This window comes from Aptenodytes forsteri, unplaced genomic scaffold, assembly GCF_000699145.1.
Source record: "Aptenodytes forsteri isolate BGI_AS27 unplaced genomic scaffold, ASM69914v1 Scaffold191, whole genome shotgun sequence".
In the NCBI taxonomy this organism is placed as follows: domain Eukaryota; kingdom Metazoa; phylum Chordata; class Aves; order Sphenisciformes; family Spheniscidae; genus Aptenodytes; species Aptenodytes forsteri.
Window position 1 is genome coordinate 1,300,125 of NW_008794630.1, and position 22,807 is coordinate 1,322,931.

Here is a 22,807-nt window from a genome sequence, read left to right on the forward strand (position 1 = left end):
TGCCAATGAAAGTAAATGTCTCAGGGATATTAGTGTCAGATTACACAGTGAAGATAATGATAGTAACTGCCATAGAATACCAGCTAGAAAGAGCGAGTCTTTGAATTTTGAAAACTTTAAGAGTCCTGCAATTACAGAAGGGGACAATCAAAAGAGGTGTACTGTGCTGCCACAGGAGAGCAGAAGAGGAAGAAGCTCTGATGTATGGAGCTATCTGAAAGGAATTTCATTAACTAGCAAAGATAATTCAAAGCTTCCAGATCAAAGGGCTGAAACCAATTTCCAGAACTTAGAAAATATAACTGATCATTCTACTTCTTATTTTGACTTTGATACGAGATGTGAGGAGAATCTCAGCCAGCGGAAAAAATCAAACAGTGCAACCAAAGCCACTCACTTTGGGGGTGTTGTGAAGTTCTTCAGCAGTGTGGCCGAGGCAGCTCGGAGGCTGCGAGGCTCCTCAAGGGCATTTTCACCTGATGAGAAAAGGCCTCAGCGGAGTTTCCGAAGCTGGAGGCAGGATGTTACCTCCCAGAAAGAGGGCTTGGTTATCGAGAACGAGAGTGCAAGGGCCTTCTGCACGGTGGGAGCGTGTCTGCAGTCCCCAGATTCAGGCACATGGGACAATCTGAGCTTTGAGAGTTTGGTGGGGAAGGAGCCCATGCAGCAGTGCAAAATGACAGAAGTGTCGCAAGACATTGGCTCCTCTGCCCTGGGCAGCGAGAATGATAGATTTAATGAAACATCACTTTCTCCCTTTGAGCCAGAATCATCCATCTCCCACCTGCCAGAGCTCGCAGACGACTCTCTCACTGAGCTAAATACTAAAGACTCCTCTGAGGATCTGATCAACTTCCCACAGACGACTCTGACTAAACAGATTCAGGATTCGGGCAGTACTCCAGAGAAGACACAGGTCACGGGCAGGGACCTGCCATGTTCTCAAGGTCTTCCTGTGAATAATCTGGATACTGCGGACCTGGGCTGTTTTTCAGCTGCAGATGGTGACTTTTCTGCAGCAACTGAGGCTGTGATCCACCTTCCACAGACATCGCTGACTAAACTTGATACTGAGGACGTGGCTTGTGCTCCAGTGGTTACTGAAGACAGGGATCCGCCTCCAGCAGTGGCTCAGGAGCTTTCAAAGACAGAACTGGATATGCAGGACTTAAGAAATCCTGAGCTGTCTTTGCAAGACTTGTCTAGAGGTGAGCTGGGGATTCAGGACACTGGCAGTACTCCAGAGAAGACACAGGTTGTGGGCAGGGCCCTGCCACATTCTCAAGATCTTCCTGTGAATAATCTGGATGCTGCGGACCTGGGCTGTTCTCCAGCTGCTGATGGTGACTTTTCTGCAGTGACTGAGGCTGTGATCCACCTTCCACAGATGACCCTGACTAAACTTGATACTGAGGACATGGCTTGTGCTCCAGTGGTTGCTAAAGACACAGGTCCGTCTCCAGCAGTGGCTCAGGAGCTTTCAAAGACAGAACTGGATATGCAGGACTTAAGAAATCCTGAGCTGTCTTTGCAAGACTTGTCTAGAGGTGAGCTGGGGATTCAGGACACTGGCAGTACTCCAGAGAAGACACAGGTTGTGGGCAGGGCCCTGCCACATTCTCAAGATCTTCCTGTGAATAATCTGGATGCTGCGGACCTGGGCTGTTCTCCAGTTGCTGATGGTGACTTTTCTGTAGTGACTTTTATAAAATGTGCAACAGTTAAAGGACAGGTTTTAGAGCAGACTGATCGCCACATTAAAAAGTGCGGAACCACTTCATTTGTAGAACAAAACTCTGTAGAGGTAACTGACAGAGGGGAACAGTTTAACTGTAACGACGAGTGCCGTCCGTTCCAAGTGCACGTCTCTAGAATTGTCTCCTCCGGACGGCTCAAAAACGGAAAGGTATGAGTACCTTTTACTGTAATGTTTTCAATAAGACCATACTGTTACGCACCTTATGAAGATGGTTTGCACTTGAAAGCATTTTTATATATTCCTCATTGGGATTTTCAGTTAAGTAGACCGTCATATGAATGATGGCAGTAGTCACAGCTTTTACATCAGCCTGAGAGGAGTCAGTTAACTGGCATATCCCTGACCTGTTAGTGTAAACCTTCAGAGCTGCTCCTCCTACGACCCTTTGGCCATTTGTTTGTATCAGTGCCTCTAGAAGAGGGCTGTAGCAGAAATGTATGTATTTCTAGGCGCTACCTTTAATTTTTTTCCTTGCTGCATTTAGTTCATTTGAAGTCGAAACTTGTAAGAAGAGTGCTTTTGACAAATTCAGAGTTTTGAAGTGTGCCGTGGACAAATGGCATTCAGCAATTGCACTATGGCCCTTGTGTTTTCTTACCTGAAAAAGTAGTAGGGGTGGTGGTCGTTGATTTTTGTTAGGTGATGCTGGTTACAACGCAGCATCTAGAATACCAGTCAGAGTCCTGGCACACAGTGCAAGAACAGGAAAAAAAAAAAAGGCGGCCCATGTCTTGTAAAGCTCATCAGATCATTTCTCTGGCAGATCTAAATGAGCTCTCTCCCTGCTCCAAACCTGTCAGAAGTTGTGTGGCCTCTATAGTTTGGTGCTGAGCCTGTAGCAGAAAGCCTTGCTTTTTTTTCTGGTTGGGTGCGTAGTGTGAGCAAAATGCCTTCCTAATGTGACTACACACCAAGTGGGCGCCTGGTCAGAGCTGCCTTGCATCTGCCTCTACACAAAATGACATAGCCTTTTGGGGTGTTAAATACCCAGCCCTAAGTGAAAGGTGGGCAGTGGTGGTGGCTGTAATTATGGCAGTGCATTCCTGTTTGTTATAAGCAAGCCTTTCAAAGCCCTTAAAATTGTCAAAACATTTCAGTGGACATTGCATTTTGGACTAGGTTCTGGATATTACAAATCTGTATCGTCCAGCTTAATGCTAGGAAACCTCAGAAGTCCCATGGATAAGGGAATCGTACATACAGGATGAGAAAAGGCTTCCTGAAGCCGATAGACTCCCCCATTAACTCTCAGCTCATTGCTGTAGCACCTGCGCACATATCGCTGTGTGTGGAGCAGAAATCCGTGAGCGGTAGCAGTCCTATCAGCTGTGCCAGGTCACTTGCCAGCACGGCCCAGCCTTGTGTCTCACAGGAGAGGCAGTTTTGCACCCTGCTCAGCCACGGAAGAGTCTACCGAGGCTCACGTCGCTCCATGCCAGTTGTAGAATCAGTACAGGTTTGTGGACAACCCATGGTAGGACCCAGCGTGAAGCCCAGCTGTTTTCTTTTGGGTCCCTGCTGATTAGCTGAGGCTGAAACGATGACTTTTTTTTGTTTGTTTTAAGGTGCCAGGTAGGGAATTGGGTCAATTCGTGAAGAAACTTTCTCCTTTCCTTTTGGGCTTGGAGAGACCAGAGATGTTACAGAGGTGATGACATCGTTCCCTGTTAGAAAAGGGGTCACTGTAACTTCTGAGCCAAGAGGGGAAGTGTTTGAAAATTGGCAGCAGATTAGAAATGCCGGGGGAAAAAAATCTGAACTTCTGACTCCTAGCTAAAATGGGCAGTACCATTGTTAGTTATTCCTGGATTTGTTTTTCTGCTCCGTTTTGTGTAATACAAAAAAATAAAGACAGCTCGCTGTGTAATTCCAGGCACTTACGAAGTGGGGTGAATAGCGGTTAGTCACTTCTTGTGGTCTCCAGAAGAAATGTTTTTAGGAGGAGCTTGAATGAGAAGGGCTGTGGTTTGATATCCCTTCACAGGGACCAAACTGAAAGTATTCTGGGCAGGAGCAAGATAACAGAGGCACGAAAGGAAAAGGAAAGTATTGGCACTCTTTTCCCAGAGCAGCCACATCTCTGCTAGCTGAGGGCGATGGCTGCATGCCTAATCGCAGAGCTCTTAGGGCAAAATCTGAGCAATTTCCCAGGTCACCTGCGTGAACAGGAGATGCAGTAAGTCCCAGCTCAGCTGTTGCAGCTTAGAAACATTACCAAGAAACTTAAATATGGTACTTGAGATAACTGGACAGGAAACCTCCCCCGAGTTCCCGTCGAGTGTGGCGATAGCAGTACGACCTCTGGACTGCCGTGGCTTCCGGCTTCGCGGAAGGCCTGCTGCCTCACTAGGCAGAAGCAGGAGCGGGATGGAAGGGAAAGCGTACAGCCCGCCCTGGTTTGTAAACACCTTCTGCAACCCAGAAACTCGGACTAGAGATTTAGAAACGCACAGTGATCTGGCGGCAGCATCAAACCTAGAGCAGTCAAGAGTGAGGCTAAAGAAGGGATACTCTTGGATAGGAACGGACCTAGAGAGTCCGCCAGCAGCTCCAGTAACAAATGTCCTGAGATACCCGAGGGATTCGCTTGCCTATCTCTCATCAGGGAGCGGCACTCGGAAACGTTTCACCAAAAATAAACATGCAAGAGGAATAACTTCAGCCTGAGCGTGACAGTAGCAGCAGACTCCAGCCTGTTATTGTTTTAGCGCTAAATCCAGCTCTTTGCTGGCACCTGTTCCCCAGGACAGTTGTTGGCCCTCCTGCCTCCACTCCAGGCTGCTCTGCGTTAATTGAAGGATTTGTATTTCAAGTGAAACGCTCAACCACAAGTAGGGAGAAGGTGCTGCCAGGACGGGGTGGCTTGGCTTGGTCAGCTGCTGTAAGCGAGCGCTCCAGCAGTTTTAAAGTGTGCTAGCAGTGTAGAGCGGAAATAGCTCAGGCAAATATTTTCAAAACAACCTACATATTGTCCCACAAAAAGCACAAAAGCGCTGGTTCTTACTGAGGCTCCCTGCCCAAGGGAGGTGATAGAAGAGAATGAGGCTGGTGTAGCACAAAGATTGCTGGAGTGGGATTTAGGGGACCCGTGCATTGGTCCTAGCGGTGTAGCAAATCTGTTTAGCTGTACTCTCCTGCAATTAATGCCCCTGTTTCTTGCTTTCCTAGTTTTGCCTTTTAAAACTTTAATGTCTTTGGGCAGGAGCTGAGTGATGTTACAGGCAAGTAACAGCTCAACAGGAATTGATCTTAATGCTGTGAAGGAAGTAGCATTGCAGCAGCATTTTAAGAGCAGCTGTAGAAAGGTAGAAAACCACTTACTTCTCAAACTGTCCCCCTGCCTAGTTGCTTTCAGACCCCATCCCAAATTGTCGTTTGTTCTGGGAATTTATGAAACAGTGGCGATAGAAACATTTTGAGGATTTGAAAGAACAGTAAAGGTCAAAATAGATTGTCAATGGGAAATGAATTACTGATTTCACCACTCACACTGCTGCAACTCTGGAATGAAAGTGCCTTCCTTATTTTGAGAGGTATATATGAGAAATGAACTGAAAGATGATATGGAGGTTTTACTAGATTTTGGACAGTTGCAAACTACAAAAGTTTCCATTTTCCATGTCGCCACTGAAGTGAATGATCCTCATCCCACCTCTGAAAACACCACAGCATCCCATCAGGGAGAATGCTGCTGCAGGGAGTCAGCCCCAGAAGTTGTATTTGACCACTTCCAGTAGCTTGAGATGATGCTTAGGTGGAGGGAAGATTTGATACCACATAGACTACTTTGCGGTTCTGGCTTTTCCATCGGGGTTTCAAACCACCTGATGTGTCCTTGGATAGGGTTTGTGAGGGATTTGATACCTCCTTTGGGAATGACACGAGGAAAGGTTGCAAAATATGCATCTGACTTCAGATTTCAGGCATCAGTTCAGAGTTTTTAGGACCCAGAAACTTGATTCAGGCTTATGGCTGGCAGAGAGATCCTCCCCGCTCATCTCAGGGGCACACACAGGGATGGGGCACTGCAGAGCGTTTTGGCTTGTGTCTCAGGGGCACACACAGGGACGGGGCACTGCAGAGCGTTTTGGCTTGTGTCACTCTTGCGGTGAAGGAGCAGAGGGTTTTCACTGCAGTCTTTCTATGCCCTCTGCTGGTTTATTTGTGAAATAAGAGTTTATTTTTACGGAACAGAAAACCTTATCTTTTTCCTTAGGATTTTGAATTTTATCTCCAAAAGGTTTACAGACTGCAGCTTGCTGCTGGCTGTTGTGGCTGCACGTAGACAGCAGTTGGTTTTGTGATGCCATTTTCCGGGGGAATTTATGATTGCCAGAAATGTGAAAATGAGATTTGTACAGGCTTGTCAACCTGGGCAAAAGGTGGCCGTCCCATAGGATGAGGTGGCAGGCTGACCCGGGATGCCCCGGGTTTCCCAGCCAGTTTGGTTTCAGAGCCCTGTAAGGGGCTGTCTGATCGAACTCACTTCTCAGGATCGCAGCAGATGGTTGCAGATGCTTCCCTTGAGCAGCCGTCGAGTTTGTTCCTCTGAGTCCCGTACTTAGGAGCCAACCGGTCCAGGTGCCATAAAGGCACTCCCTGTTGCGGAGTGGCCCATACTGATGGCGCAGGATCGGTGCTTTCACGGCGTTAGTAGGTTCTGTGATTTCCGTGCGATAGCTGCACACTGTGTTGCTCTGTGTGGGAAAATCGGAGACTCTCCCTGTGCGGTGGGTCTAACTGGAAGCACAGGATTACTGATTTGCCTGAGCGTGCGCATGCCAGAGGATGCCTTTGCAGATTTGCGATCCGATAGCTGGGGAACATCTCAGATCCTCCCACAGGTTTGGTGTTTTACTTTAGTGCAGCAGCTGCAAGTGCCTTTTCAGGAGAGGAAGATACAGCAACTTTCTTTGTCTGTGTTTGATGAGAAATTGCAAGTGATGTGCAACAAGTTCTCATAGTGACCGTTAGCTTGAGGTTGTTTTATGGTCTCTCTGCTACAGAACATTTTGGGAGCAGCTGCAGAAATGGGACTGCTGAGTCGATTTGTCTTTTCCCTCCCTGCTCTGTTGAATGACACTAGCCAGGAAAAGGCTGTTTCTGAGAGCTGATCGTCAGAGCTCTCTTCATCTCCGGGTTATTGGCAGTAAACTGGGTTGTGTCTCAGCCTACTGCTGGTAGTTGTGCTTACAAAAGAATTCATAGTCCTTCCAAATTAAGAAATAGTACTTTACTTTCTAAATCCTGCCGTTGCCAAAAGAACACTATACTCCTGTCTGTAGCGAGGTTAAGATTTAATTGCAGAATGAAGATTCTGCGTATTTATGGCTTTTAATATGGTTATGTCTGACAATCATCTTATTTTTAGTGGAGGCAAAACCTCTAAAGCCTATCTCCAAGCTGTTCAGATTTTCATATTTTTAATAACCACGAGGTGTTAGGAAAATCTTGAATTAAGGCCTATATTTAGTGCTATCTATAGTGGGGTAGGGTTTTTTTGGGAAACATATTTTTAGCATGGTTGAGTTTGGCAAGGCAGGTTGAGTTTGCAAAGCTGATAGGCTTTACATGTATATATAACCAGCTACTGAACACATGGATAATTCAGATTTCCACATGTTTTCTTAAAATACTTGTTGGGTCTTGCCTTCATCTAGTTCCCAGCCTCAAAGTTACAACAGGCCACCTCCTGCCATCCTTGGTGCCATCAGAGTAGTGATATGAATGGGGACCTCTGGGCATTGCTGGCCTATATGCTAAAGGGACTATTTGTCTGAAACTTCTCTGGGTGGAAGGTTTTCTTTGGCTTTTACCTCCTCCCAGCCATTATCCAGTCAAGAGAAGCGTACTGGGTCACTGGACACGGGGCTGGTGCTGGGAGCAGGGAACGGGAGGTCAAGCCTTAATTCGTCCACAGACTCCCACTGTGCCTTTGGGGTAATTATAGCCTGTCCGCTTCGTTCTTCATCTGTAAATAAAGATAATAGCACACCAGTGAAAACTGGGGCTGCTGGAGTCTGGAGGACAGATACACCAAACCATGAGGCACCCAGTTATTAGCAGGGCCGCGGAAGTATGACAATTCTGTCTCTAATTGAGGCTAGAAGCCTCCCAGTGAGGAGCTCCTCCTGTTTTCTTCTCCTGTCCTTTGTAAACTGATTTTTCTGCTGATTTCTTGACTCTTAAGATTATACACAAGACTTTCCTGGTGTCACATGTCAGAGAATAAAATGAAAAGTAGGAGTTTGAATGGTGATTTTTTTTTTTTAAAAGAAAATTCCATTCTGCAAAATATCGCTGTACAAGTTGTCTCTTTCAGGGTCTTTTCCTCCTGAAATAGGATAATAGAAGTTGGGGTCACCCAAAAGTGAGGGAAACTCCAACCTTTTTCTCCAGTTAGCTATAAATGCTAATTCATTCTTTGGATTAATGTTACCAAATCTTAAGGTATAACTGGGGTATTTGACCACTTTATGCAATCAATTGCAAGTATCTTACTGTTTCAAGTAATATTTCATAGGCTGTTGATACAGAGGACGTGTCTTGTTAGCAGTTGCTATCAGTCAGCTTCCAGAGAAACTACCGTGATAATTTCTGCTTTCCTCTGTGAATCTTTCAGGAAAAATAATTGTTCTAGTTTTGCTAAAAACATACCTGGGCATTTTCAGAGAACGAGAAGGAGGTCCCAGTTTACTTTTAAGTGCTGTGGTTTGCCCCACCCTTGCATTTGGACCATCTGAAACCTGGCAAGGGCTGTAACTTGTGTTCTCCCTGGAAATGAGGCACACCATAATAACTGAAAAACCCCCCAATTGTGGTGGTAGGTGCTACATACATTAGAGAGAAAATGGTGTAGAGGGGTGTGTTGTCGGTGGCCCCCTGTACCAGATGTTCAGAGGAAGGTGCAGACCAACTCCGTTCAGTACATTGTGCCCAGCTCTGTGTGTGTGTGCGCACTGGGTGCTTCGGGACCCTGTTCTGGTCCAAACGGTGCTGCTGTAAAGAGCAAGCGTTAGAAGTGCTGGGCAATGTGATTAGGAGCTAACCTTTTAGCAGCAGTAGCAGGACTTTGGACCTGTTTTGATCAGCGGGGAATATTACCTGTGTTTCATGTCCTACAATAAGCTAAAAACCAGTATTTTGGGAAAAGACCTAGAAAAACTCATAAGGATAACACAAAGGGCTGAAGCATGGTCCGAAGCCGATGGTCCTTGGTGGATTTCATACAGAGCAAGGCCAGGCCATCTGCAAGCAGCTGGGTACATCTCCCCAGTCACACCAGAAGCTGCCAGAAGAAGATGTAGGGTGGGTAGGAAGTATCTTGAAAGAAAAGCAGCTGTGCTTATAAAGAGACTTGATTTTACAGATACTGGGTTGCAGGAGGGTTGGTGCCTTTGTATTAGATCTTTGTTAGCCGCTAAGTGATGCAAGACTCAGCTTTTGAAGGAGGACAGTCAGTGGGTCTGATATGTTCTTTTGCTGTTATGTATTCCACCAAAGTGATTCAAATCCATCTACACATGAAGAGTCCTTTCTCTCCCCAGAAGGCTCTCTGCACCCTCCCGACGACTCCAGCAGCACAGCAATAATAGCAATGCTGTTATGTTTATTCACCTCCTGTCCTCTTTGTAGACCATCCGTAGGCTTCTGTTTATGGAGTTGGAAAAGACCTTATATGACCTCTGGAAATACCTGGAAGGGAGTGTTTTGTTAAGATTTTTGGGAATGAGGAAAATGACATCCTGTTACTAATTTAATTCACTTTTACATGGATCTTATTATCAGGAAGACTCTTGAGTTTTGCAGGATTTATTCTTGATGGGTATCCCAGCTTTATTCTAAGAACTTGTAACTTTTATTTTTATAATAGGATGGGCAGATCCTATTATTACGCTGCTGGATGAGCACACACATAAACAGACTGTTCTCCTAAACCTCATCATTGCAGACTCATTGCTCTACTCCATGGCGATGTCTTTCAAGTGCTGGAGGTCTTTGTGAAGAATCCTCTTGGTCCATTTTCCACTTCTTACTCACACGTCTCTTGAGCATGGCTGTACATGGAGACCAGTGGTGACTGATAGCTGTAACCCAGCACAAAAAAAGCAGAAATTAACAGTTTCCTGTAGACCACCAAAGGATGCATCTCCTAGCTCAGTTCAGGAGTGCCTGTTGAAGCAGACCTCCCAGTTGTCCCCCCTCACGGTGCTTGGAATGCACTCATTGCTCCTAATGACCCTAAGCAGTCTCACCTGGGGCCTCCACACCGTACCCATGGGCCTGGCAGCCCATTTAAGCTCTGCCCTGGGTGCTCAGTCCTTCCTTGAGCAACATGGGAGGAGTGCTGCTCTCCAGCTCAGCCACAGCTGTGCCTTTGCCTGGCCACGGGCCCCGCTGGGCTAGACACCGACCCGAGGCATGATTTCCTGGCTTGACCTGGAGCTGGCTCACCACCATGGACCTGCCCAATGGTCACGGGGCTTTGTCTGACCTTGATTACCCTCACTGGGCCTGACCCTGATCTGTAAACTGACTCACCTGCTTTACCTTGGACCTGCTTCATCACCATGAATGTGCCTAATGATCTGAAGTCTAGCTGACCCTGGCCACTGTCTCCAGACGTGGCCTGGTCCCTTGCTTGGGCACTGTAGCATGGGGCTGGCGGGTGAGGCCCCATCCTGCCAACCAGGTTATCTCTTTGGCTGCTGGTTTGCTGTCCCTTAGAAAGCAGCCAGCCCTCATTGCACGTCATAAAGCCAACCCAAAATGTTTTAGCTCTCCTGGGTCCTCGGCACCAGCTCGTTCACTCCCTGTGTGTGCTCCTGCTGGGACTTGGTAACGTGAGAGTAGACTAAATGCTGTGCAGAAAGCAGACGTCTTCATCACGTGTTACTCTCAGAAGTGCCTCAGAGGCTACGTGCCGCTGGATGAGAGTAACACGTGATGAAGTGCCTCAGAGGCTACGTGCCGCTGGAAGTTGTTGGACATAAACGCCGTGAGGTGTGTTCAAGGTATGAGCCCCATGCAATGGGAGTTAGGGCACTCCAACACCAGAGCCAGCAAGTCTTAATCTTTCAGGCAAAAAAAAAATGAAGTGGGTGCAGGTTGCAGTGAGAAAGTCTAAGGTGTTGCACTGTCTTGAAAATTATATTATATTGTATGTTCTGTGATTGCTTTGTCTGAGGTGTGACACATACTGGTAAAATTCTTCTCTGACCCTTTTCTTGCCAGCCGATGTCTCATCCCTCTCAACCATCCCCACAAGCACCACCCTTCAAAGTCCTTGTGGAGAGATGTCGCTCCGAACCCCTCTCCCAGAGCACCCCGATGGGGCTGGACCAGGTGGGAGGGCGCATGCAGCACTTGCTCAGAAGACGCGGTGAGTAGCTTTGCGGTGTTTCTCTCCCAGGTTTGTTTTTTTGGTCTCACCCATCCTTGCAGAGCAAGCCAAGGGCAGTATGGGTTGAAAAGTCAGAAGCGTGGCTTGCATCCATGCTTGTTACAACCCTGGAGCCAGGTGAGGGAGCTCTGATAGCCACATGCTATGGAGTTTCTTGCTAGCTAATAAGATCTTTTTGTATACAGGGTCTTTATGAAATAAGGCTATTTTCTCTCTCTAATGTCTCTGAACACAGTCCCTATAATTTGGTTATGAGAAGATGAACAGATAGGCACATAAGGTGTAAAAGCTGTTCAGCAACTTCTGTGTGAGTTTTCGTTTGGTAGTTTCCTCTTGGCTTTCTGTCCTCTTACCAGCCTCTGTTGTGAGTACTTGCCATTTGGAGGTGGCAAGTGGTGGTGGATACTGAGATCACAACTCCAGTCTCATGTTTGTTTGGAAACACAGCAAGAAGTGAGGTTTTTTTCCTCCTATGCTTGGGTACTCTTCCTGATCAAGCAGAGAATCTCATGAGCCAAAGACTATGATGAGCTATCGTCTGCATTTGTCCTGGTCAAAACGACGCTAGAGAAAGCACTACAGAATGTATTTGCTGGAAGGGTCTTGTGTTGGCAGGTAAATAGGCTGATGGTTCAATAGATGACATCATTTTTTGAACCTCTAATTAAAAAGATGGATAATTAGAGTAAGGAAATTATTTCCTGAAGGGATACTGCTAACACCAAGAATCCTGTGATTTAGCAATGGGCAAGTACGGGAGCGCTGCCAGACTGTGCTGGCATTGCTCAGGAGCACACGAGGGATCCAAGTAGTTAATGGATGGTGGCAGCACATCAGGGTTAAGAAGAACTAGGAAGGAAAAGGCAAAGTGGCTGCCTTTTTAATTGATGGCTCTTCTGTCGGGGTGCACACGTTTCTAGCACATGGGGAGTAACACACGCAGCTCTCAAAATGTGAGCATTACTGTGTTTGCACATTGCTCCTGAGTGCTACTATGTCGGCACGTTGCCTCTGGAGCCTGGTAGCAGCCTCTTGCTATAATCGGCGCTCGCTCTGCAGCTTGATTTTCTGTGAGTCTAGAAAGTGAAACGTGTGTTGCTAAAAATAACAGCAGGCTGCCTGCGTCAGCATCGCGTTTAGGAAATAGGTCTCAGTGCAATCTCTCTCCCAGCAACGCTGGAAGAAAATTAGGATTGCTGCCCACCCAGCCATGCCAGGGCTGCAGCAGGGTCCCAGCTCTGCTGCACTCTGTGCCACTGTCCTGGGCAGAGCAGGGTCCCCACCTATTTGATCTGGGGGCAGGGAGCATGTAGCGTGTGTGTGCGTTTTGCCCCTGTAAGGTAAAGGTGACCTGAAACCCCAGGAACGGGGGTGTGGATCTCCACTCTCCCAAACCCTGGGACCATTTATGCTTTGTTATCTGGTTTCAAACCCCTCAGGACTGACACAGTCTGAAACCTCTGCCTGGGTTAGAGGTGCATCAGGAGAAAAGAAAATTAGCGTTGTGCATCTTCCAGGGAAGAATTCCAGAATTTGGCTGTTTTCTGTAGGTGCCTTTCTCCGTGAACGGGATGGCAAGCCTCCAGGGGATGGGAACACCCATGGGGGTGTGTATGCATACACAGGCACAATACGTGCGCTGGCCGGACCACGTGCACCTGCTGACAGGAGCCTGTGCTGGCAGCCGCCGTGGGGGCACGAGCAGTGCTCAGCTCTGCTTCCTTCCTCCCAGTGGCTGTCACTCCAGGCTAGGGGATGCGAAGAGTCTGACAGAGGAAGGGATTGAAATCTAACCTTGCCAAATGTGGGAGGGAAAAACCCTGGTCTCACACAGAATGGCATTTTCACCCCAAAAAGAGAGGGATAGGATGGGGAGCTGAAAATTTGTGTTGATTAGAAAAGCAAAGCTTAATTTTGAAAGGTGAGTTGCCAGCCCTCCTCCACCATTTACCTCTTCACAAGCTGTTCTGTGCTTGGGTAGGTACCATCTGTAAGGCCAGGCTGAGATTTGGTATAAATGGTATAGCTCGCTTAAAGCTAGACCAGAATTGCATCTGTGAGGGATTGGCCTGAAATGCTCGGGGTGAGAAGCAGCCCAGTTTCTTTAAAAACAGCTTTTATGGACTTTTCCATTTCTGTTTTCTGCATAAATTCGAGGAGCTGTTTCTTTTTCAAAGCATTGCATCATACGGACCACAACGACTGTAAAGCTGGGATTTCTGCAGGTCCAAACTGCAGAGGTGCTGTTAGCGGTTATGACCCAAGGAGCTATTGCACTCTTAATACTGGTGCATGCAGATGAGGCTCTTGTGCTGCCCGGTGCTCCTGGGAGAGCATTCTGGCTTCACACCCAGCTTGTCTGACCTCACCTGCTTACACCACCTCTGAATTTGGCTCTCGGCTCTTAGTTTGTGCCTGCGTTTTTGTAGTATCCAAGCTGCGCTATTTTTCTTGTATCCCAAGAGCACTGAATAAAGCACCTAAATATACTCTCTGCTCTCTTTTTCTAAAGAAGAGGTTGAATGAGTCTCTTGCAAACAATTTTGTTTCTTTCATTTAAAAGAACAGCCTCCGCCCCCAGCCTGAGCTAAAGCACAGCATTTATCTTTTGTCGTTCCTTTTTTTTTTCTGTGGATTTTATCCTGGCAGCTGAGAACGAACAGGCTTCAAAGACTCTGAAGGTGCGCGGGAACTGCAGGAACGGTGGACGTCGATGGAACCTCTTCAAGCCTGGAGCTGAGAAGCTGCAAATCAGTAGGGTAAGGTGTTGTTTGAAATATGCCTCTGCCCGCTTCAGGGGTAGTATTTACCTGCCACGTGTTTAGCCTCGGAAACTAACAATATGCTTTACTAACAGCTTCCTGAATCTGTGGTTCCTTCAGCTACAGATGGGGATTTTTTTGTTGTTGGAGTTATTTTGTAGCAATAAAAGAATAGGTGCATTATCCTTTCCCCTCTGGATTAGTTTCCCGTCAATGTATATCGGAGGCTTTATGGTCTAACGGAGGCATTGGGCCTCCCATTTCTTTGGCCGAGTGTTCCTTGCAGGTGGAGGCAACTGTGACGTTTCAGATCGCCTATAGATTTGCGCTGTGGTTTTGATGATCATCTTTTTTTTTTTTTTCCTTCCCTTTTTAACCATGTGTCTTTTGGGTTTGGTACTGCTACCAGCACTGTCTTGGTGACAAATTCATGTCACTGATTCTTTCCCAAAGTGTTTTGCAAATATAGGCACAATCCACTTTGTTCTTTTTTTTGTGAATGACGCTTCTAGCGGGGAGAAGTAAAAGCTGTTGTGGGCCTGGGGATGTCCATGTCTTTCTCTGGGAAAAATTCAGAAAAGATGGCAAAAATTGTACCATTTGTCTGATATGTTTCCTTGCTTGTGTGGGGGGTTGCTCTTCACCTATGCTGTGCTGTGTGTTTGAGGTCTGGAGACCTTGGTTATTCCATGGTCTTGTTTCGGATTTGTGTCATTTGTGAGTCTGGTTTCACTGGTACCCAACGTATAAGACTCTGGATTGTCCAAAAACAATTTGCTAGCTGGCAGCTAACGTGATGCAAGGGGAGTTTTCTAGTGAATAGGGCAGAAGGGATTTAGCCCTTATTGTTCCTCTAGGGCAGACAAACAAAGGATGATCTGGGAGCCAGGAATCTCCCTGCTGGAATTGAGAGGGGGAACTGACCTTCTGCAGTTGTGTCTGTGTGGCTCTTTTCCTCCCCGTTACTTGTCTTCCTTACCAGTCCTTTATTGTATTCATTTTCCCTTTGATATCTGATGAACTGCCTTCCTGAAATGTGATTTCCAGGGAGGACCTGGCCTCTGTCTGTGTTTTTGTATCATAGAAGCAGTAAGTTGGCAGTGAGTGAGACTGACTTCTCCAGCCTGCTTGCGTTGGGTGTTGGCTTCCAGGGAACACGTGCAAGGATGGACCACTGCTATTTCAGTCACTTGTGACTTTCTGGAATGCCATCTTGCATCACTTCTTTTCTCTTTCCTGATTTTTTGTGGGCTGAGACACAAGCCAGAGGATAGATAGACAAGGAGTTCAGCCCTTCCTTTTCTCTCCCTTCCCTTTTGGTCCCACCTTGCTTCCCAGACATAAACTGCTCCTTTCAATTTAGGAGGGCTGTTTTGGTTATAGGCATGCTGAACATCTAAGCTCCTGGAAGATAAAATGATCCAAATCCAATAGAGCTGTTCGTCCTCGGGGCCAGAATAAAGGTAGGCGACTGCAGAGTTGCTGTTACAGCAATGAAGTATCCTGTTGCGCAGTATGCAAGCCCTACCTCGGCATATCATCAGGTGTGTTATTCATATAAACCATTTCCATGTCCAGGATCTGGGGCTGGCCAGTGCATGGATATGTTTGATCTACCTTAATTAATCAAATACTTTCTTAATCTCTTAAGAGGAGCCATAAGTTTTGCAGCCTTCATAGCTTTCCTTCAGGCCCTGTGTGGAAACCAAGGTGCTATTCTGTTTTGACACAGTATTGCTACTGAATGCATGAGAAACAAGATGGCCTGTGTCCTGAGTCATCTCAATAAAACCAGACCCGTTTCTGATTGCAAATAGAGCCTGACATTAGAGCACTGTTACAAAGGCAACGGAAAAGTGAAACTTCAGCAAACCAAAAATACTGCTGAAGTTTGGGAAGGGTTAGTTAAGGAACTTTGCTTCTCCAGCGGTGATACCTAGGAAGGATGTGGAACTAGAAAGGGAAATGAGCTTCTCATGAGCACAGAGACTCATGTGATGTTCGGCTCAGACACGGGCGTGCCAAAGGCCTGTGCATCACTGGGACAGAGAATTGGTTTTGGGTGCTGATCAAGACGCCCTCAGAGACTTGTTCAGCGCTGCCATTAGGCAGCTTGTTGCTCAGCCTGCATTACAGCCAATATGCAGGTGTGAAACCTGTGCCGGGGTTTATAAATCAGAGGTACTGTGTTAAGTGCTGCAAGAGTAGGATATATAAATATGGCTCACAATAGCAGTGCTGGAAAATTCATCTGTCGCCTCTGCCCCAAGCTGAGTGAAGATTTACGGGTCTGTAAATCACCTCTTTGCCAGAAAGAAATTTCTTCTTTGGCAAGATGTATAAATTTGAGATAAGATATGTGGGCTTGGGTATCTCTTGTCAGGTGCATTCACTGACAGCTGACGACCAGTCAGGTGGCAGAGCTAGCACAGAAGGGAGTAAGTTATCCTTCCAAACCAGAGGCCAGGCTTCTGCAGAAACTGTGCCTGATTTCTATCTTGAATGGGAGTGCGTGAGGTGGAGAGAGAGCAAGAGGAGACTGACAAACCATCGGGCTTGTCTTAGCGGCATTGGTGCCATCTGGGCCCTTGGGGAGATCTGGGCGGTTGTGCAAAAAGAGCATTGGTATCACTACATGTCAGGCGAAAATGCAGAGCTGTTGATGAGCAGCTGCCTTGGGAACCCTCAGAGGCTGCTTATTCTTTGCTCTGTGCAATGTGCAGATTTTGGCAAAAAACATTTCCCTCCCCTCCCCTTCCCTTCCTCCTTTTTTCTTTTTTTTCTTTTTTTTTTTTTTTTGGGGGGGGGGGGGGTAGAGTTGTATGTGTGATTTAGAAGTGGCAGGTCTTAACTATCTGCTAACCCAGGAGTCTGGGCTGAGAGGCTGATCCTAAGCCCAAGGAGGAACCCTGCTTGTCAAGACCACTGCTTGTCACTCTCATTTGTCACATCTGGTAACAGTGTCCATCATTTCGCAGCTGGCTGCATCTTAATCCATCTGTCCAGACAGCAGGGATGGCAAAATGCAGTTGCAGAAATAAGTGGTGGTAGCAGGAAAGGAGAGAAGGGCAAGTGTCTAATCCTGTGCTGCATCTCATCTTCATCCTAGGAGTACGCATGTGCGTAACACAGACCTGTGTTATTTCTTACTGCTCATGGCTCTCTTCTATGCCCAAGCTGTCCTAACAAGTGAGCGTCTGCAAGTCTGAGCACAAGCTTTAGTAATTTTCTATGGAGTAGGTAAGGTGTATTGTTCCCACTTCGTAGGTGGGGATAAGAAAACTGAAGCACCAGAGGGTGGTACATGTAGAGCCATGCAATGATTTTTTTATATCTCTCCTAATTTCAAGAAGCAGGAAAGAAGTAAATAGGATCAAACTGAGTCAACTTTTAAAAGCTTTCAGTATTTTTTTTTTCAGAAGTACACTTCTAAGCCTGGAGAAGACTCTGAATTGAGCAGTTTATGTGCAAAGCATTTGCTTTTAGGACTTAGGTCACTCAGAGCCTTTGCTTTTGTGAGAGCAGTTTGGCACAATCAAGACCAACTTGCGTGGGACCTCAAGGTGCCCAAAACTGCAGGCTTCACTGCAGCAGACAGCTGAAAAGCCAAAGAGTAACCCAAAAGGCTTCCCTAGCTCTGACGGGCCGAGGGTAGATTTATCCTCAGGCAGGTCCTGCCAGCTGGGACATGGCTGATCCCTGGGGACAATGGAGAAGGGGAGAAATGAGTTACTTTCTCCAGCCCCAGAGCAATTCTGGGAGATGTTTTATGGTCTGGATGGCAGAAGCAGGGATGACAGTCCCATCCTGGACTGGCTTCATTCTGACCCAAATCACTGGCCTCTGCCGCTATTTATAAAGGGACTTGTTGCTTCTAGTTAGCTGTCCAGTCGTCTCAGCTCTTTCCATAGACGAATGCTGTGGGGACGTACTCCAGAAGGAGATTCCGCCCATCCTAGAATTGGAACCATCCTCTCAATGTGTGGAGGCAAGTGTGTGTTGGTTCCCTCTCTCTTACCTGTGACTAGAGATTTAATTTTTAGCCTTTAACTTAGCAAAGATGACTGCAAACATTCCCGATCTCTGCTCCTTTTCCCCCTTCCTGTCCTGTGTGCTCTTGTACAAGGGACTAAAGCCCAAATTTATATGCTGGAGGAAGCCACTGCTAATTAGTTGGAATGGAAACTTTGCGTGAGAGGCAGCTTCTTTGACATCCCCTATACTAATAAGAGGCAGGCCTGCTGTGCAAAAGTGTTGAATATTCACAAAAACCCCACCAGCCTAGCCTGTCCTTTCTCCTCTCTAAGTCATGAGCTATTTTGAGAGGCTGGTGGGGGGTTGCCATTGCAATGGTGGTGGATGTGCGAGTCCACAGCTCCCCAAAGCTAATTCCCTACTGGCGTGTTTATGAGGAATCGGAAATTCAAACAACGCGCAGCCTCCAAGAGAACAAAGTGAAGGGAAAGTTGATTTGGGTTCTCTCTTGCCCACACTGTGTTGCAATGAATAGGGAATGCTGCTTGATATTCAGTACCAGCTCTCCTGCTTTCTATTTTTATCTTCTAGCATAATGCTGAGTGAGCATTTTGTTTAGTGGGGTTATTTTTTTCCATTTGAAATGTGTCCTGCACCATGTTTCTCTCGCCTTGCTACTTAGGGGAGGAAGGGGGTGTGGCAGGGACTGTGGACTGCTGCATTCTGATACGTGAGCTGTATGTAATCATAGTCATTTTCAGTCCTTCTGCCCATGTGAATAGGCTGATAGAAAAGCATAGTCCCGTGGCTTTCCTGGTGCTAATTAGTTTAAATATCAGTGCGCTGGTTACGAGAGGTTTATATGCACATATAGAGGGCTGCCAGGAAAATGCAGCCTCTTTTAATCTCTTCCCTCATTTTAAACATTCAGTACTTCTCCTGGCAGGGTATGTCTGATCTGTATATTTTTGGGGGAGTTTGTTTTATATCTTGAGAAACCTATTACGCTGCTCTACTTAGCAGTGCTCTGAAATCTTTATACAATTTTTTCCTTTGTTTTCCTCCGTGAAGTCACTCTTAGGCATTTATAAATGTTTTTTGCAAGTTCTGAAAAACTCTGTCTGTGCAGCGTTGTTAAAAGAAAGAAATAAGAATTGCCTTGCTCATTCAAGGAGGAAACAGCAATTCAGCCCAGGCTGTCAGATCCTGATGCCCCTGTCTCAGAGCCTCGTAACTCTCTAATGCTGTTACATGGTCCCCATCTGTCTGTGAGAAGAGTGCTCAGCAAGGATCTCTGAATTAGTGGGGTTTGCAGCAGTGGGCAGCCTTTTAAGTACCTGAGGTCTGTTGTGTCTAATCCAATTTAGTTTATGAACTGGTCAGGGCACAGAGAACATGTCAACACCGTAAAGTCTCCGGTGAACTCTAGGTTATCCCTAAACCCATTTGCATCCATTTCGCATGAATGGACCGTGCTTTGAACTTGCTCCCCAGTCACTGTGATGAATATTAGTGCAAAATACACTTTAGGATTCCTAGTACCAGAAGTGAGCAGTACTTACAAACTTACCATGCTCTGGTTATTTTGTCTTGCTTCGAAATAACATTTAAGAGTGCTGTGTTTCTGTACGGAGCAGTGCTGGGGGGACGTAAGCCTTGATTGCTTTGGTGTTAGACCAACAGTGCCTAGCACGGGTGTTTCTCCACCACACCTGGGGACAGACAGGGCTTCCGTGAGCGTCAGTCCTTACAGGAAGGAAAAGCTTGAAATGACGGAATGGTGAACTTTGAGTGGTGGGTTTCTGTTCTGGGTAGCGCAAGAGAGAGATTTGAAATTGCAGACTTAGAAGAGGTTCTCAGCTGTTTAGAGGTTACGTGTAAGCCTATAGTAAGAAGAATCTCAGCTTCCAGTTCGTGATGGTCTTTATAGTGCAATTGGACCTCGGGGTGTTTTCTGTGCAACTGCAGGTACTGCATCCTACATAGTATGAAATGCGTGTATAACGGTGACTGTACATCATTACCTCTTCTATAGTTCAAATTAAACTCTCTATACTCATCTTAAATATCAGCTTGGAATGGATCCTTTGCCGTGTTGCTCAGTAGTTCCACCTTGATTGCTCTGCTTCAACTCATCACTCAGCTCTGTCACCATGTTTCACTCTGGGATATGGTTTATACAAAAGAAGCTTTAATGTAAACTCAATTTGTGTTGCATTGCTAAAACCTTAATGACATTTTGCTTGGCAGCAGTATATACTCCGTGTGGTTTGCCCTTCCCCAGTGCACGATGTTCTCAATAAACTAAAGTCCGTGGTAGGTGTAGCATGAAAAATCTCTGAGTAAATATTGGAACAAATGCTTTTGTAGTGCTTCCTAAGCTCTGGCTGCATTTGCGATTCAAGGCCACTGCTGTGTCACCAGTATTTAGCTGAAAAGGAGCTAAATTTGGGAGGGAACGGCGAAAGCACAGGTCATAGCTTCAAAATCTCTTCTGTAGCTGCTGAGATGTTATTCTGAGATGCATCTTCCATACAAAAGTGCTGCTGAAGCAACTGGTCGCTGGCTAAGTGAGTACATCCAGAAACTCATCAAGGGATGAAGGGGAAGTGGTTACCATGTGTGTGGCTCCCTGTACTCTGAGATGAGGTCCAAAGTGCTTCGTCAGATTGACACAGCCAAGGGCAATTCCCCTTCAGCTCCTGTGATGGAGAGCCGCAGTGTGGAGGTGGGAGGGCTGTCCTTGTACTCCTGTGGTGGTGTGAGCTGTGTGCGATACCATGCTGTGTCCAAAGCTGTTGATTTATTTCCGTTGACGCCCTGGAAGGAAGATCTGGGACCATCCCCTCTGCTCCTTTCCCCCGTCTCTTCTAATCTGTTGATACTCATGTAATGTGGAGGGGATGTGTTCATAAAAAACAAATACAGTGCACCAAGCCACCCTGCTGTGATGCTTTGACTGGCATGTGAAAATCTGGGGCTTGCAGGGAAGGTGCAGTTGCTTTGGCTGGATTTTGTTCTGCATTTTGCAATCAAGAAGCTGAAGTAGGGTTTGGGTAACAAGCTGCCACTACCTAGTACCACAGGTAGGAATAAAGGGTCTAATTTTGTCCCTGGTTTTGTCCTACAGAATTATAGTGGTTTTCACACCTGAATGAAACTTGGGACATTAACCCAACAGTGTGCTTGTACTTGGAGAATGAGGAGTATAAAATTAACAGGATGAGAAGCTGCAAAGGGAACTTGGGTATTATATTAGTGAAATCACATAGTCTGCAATGAGCTCCTTGATGAATCAGGGAAAACTTCATCTCTTCATGGACTGCACAGAATACAGAGAATAATTCCCTTAACAAATCTCCTTCAGTCTCTAATATCTAGGGAAATATATTATCCTGTTGTCCAAAAACCTTGAGAGATCAGTCTTATCTGAACAAGAATACACATTTCATGTTAGCTCCGTCTGGTGTGATAGGGTCAGTGGTTGCATTCCTGTGCAGCTGGAAAAAAGATGGAATAATAGCTGGTTGCAGTACTGCTCTTACCAGTATTAAATACTGTTTGCCATCACAATACCAAGACAGACTGCATCAGCAGGATGCATTGCAGCATCCTTTGAAGAGTGGGGGAGGCTGCAGAGCCTGAACCACCATGAGCCGGCATCAGAGAAACCGCCCCCTTGTCAGGGACGCAGCACAAAGCCTGTGGCCATTGGGGACCACCTTCGGAGGGGTCTTTGGCCACTGGCCTTGAACCGTTCTTGCCCTCATCAGTGGATTTAACTTTTTTGCTGACTGTGGAGAGTTGCTTGGGCACTGGTCGCTTCCCAGGTCAAGATGGATTTTCCTGCAAATCTACATGCTAACAAAGCGTTGTCTTTTGCAATTCTGCTTGTCTGCTGTTGCTTTGTGCGGTGGTGTCAAATGTAGGGTTTCTCCCCAGTGATGCTGTATATGATTTGGTAAGTGAGAGAAAGGACAACAAAGTAATTGGTGCAAGCCAGAAAAGGCCGGATGTCAAGCGCAGCTGGAGTAGGATGCCCAAGAAGCAGATTCCTCCAGGAGAGATGAGTCAGTACTGAATGATTCCCCCTTACACTCTTCCTCATACAAGAAGTTACATATCTAAAAGCAGAAATAACTCCACCGCTGCCCTTTGTATGACGGGTGCTCCTCAGCTCTCTGTCTCTTGACACGCTTCCAAATTTTCAGGTGAGTTCAGCCTTGCCTGGAGAAACAGGCAGGTCCCGCTGCAGCCGGGCAATGATTTGTGACTGTCTTTTAAAGGGGACTTGCTATGCTGTAGGGGTACTTGGTGTCTCTGAGATATTTAGATGTGGAAGTGGATAGGTCAAATCAGTGTCAGCATAATGCTGGGGAAGGGACTGAGCTGAATAGTGAGCAGCATGTTGCCAAGCAGTGACAGGGCTGCCTTGTTGCAGTTGTCTTTTGGGCACTTAAATGGCCTGCAGTCAGGTGATATCCTCTAGAAAGCAGGAAAACAAAGACAAAAAAGGTAAATTAAAGCTTTGCAAGACTTCGCCGTAGCAGTGATGCACTCAGGTGTCTTGGCAGTGATGACTGCGTTCCTGGAATTGCACAGGGCGATGCTGACAGAAGCTGTCTTGTGGGATTGCCTTTGTCTTGTGAGTGTTGACTCCCAGATGTTCAGCTGTGTGGGCCACTGCTGGCTTGAGCACCTCTGGGAAATTTCCACTGTCTTTGCAGTACGACAGACCTGGGCTCTGCACTGCGAGGCTTTCAGCGCCACAGCGACTCCATGAAACGGTTCAGAAGCTAATGCAGTCTTTTGCAAACGGGTATGTTATTTTGCCTCCATCGAGCCTGCTGAACAGTGTACTCTCAGGTGTTTTCCCTGTAATTGCACTGTTTGGTGCTTGCTGTGTAA

The 22,807-nt window shown here is 46.6% G+C and overlaps 1 protein-coding gene across 1 annotated transcript in view; it reads left to right on the forward strand.

The window, feature by feature from the left end:
• Positions 1–970: 970 nt before the first annotated feature.
• Positions 971–22,807, forward strand: part of ARHGEF9 (Cdc42 guanine nucleotide exchange factor 9) — a 197,446-nt gene continuing 175,609 nt past the window's right edge. The window contains exons 1-3 of the mRNA XM_009273424.2: positions 971–1,906; positions 10,994–11,141; positions 13,812–13,921. Of these exons, the coding sequence (XP_009271699.2) occupies positions 1,160–1,906; positions 10,994–11,141; positions 13,812–13,921 (1,005 nt within the window). The 5' untranslated portion in view covers positions 971–1,159. The remainder of the gene's footprint in view (positions 1,907–10,993; positions 11,142–13,811; positions 13,922–22,807) is intronic.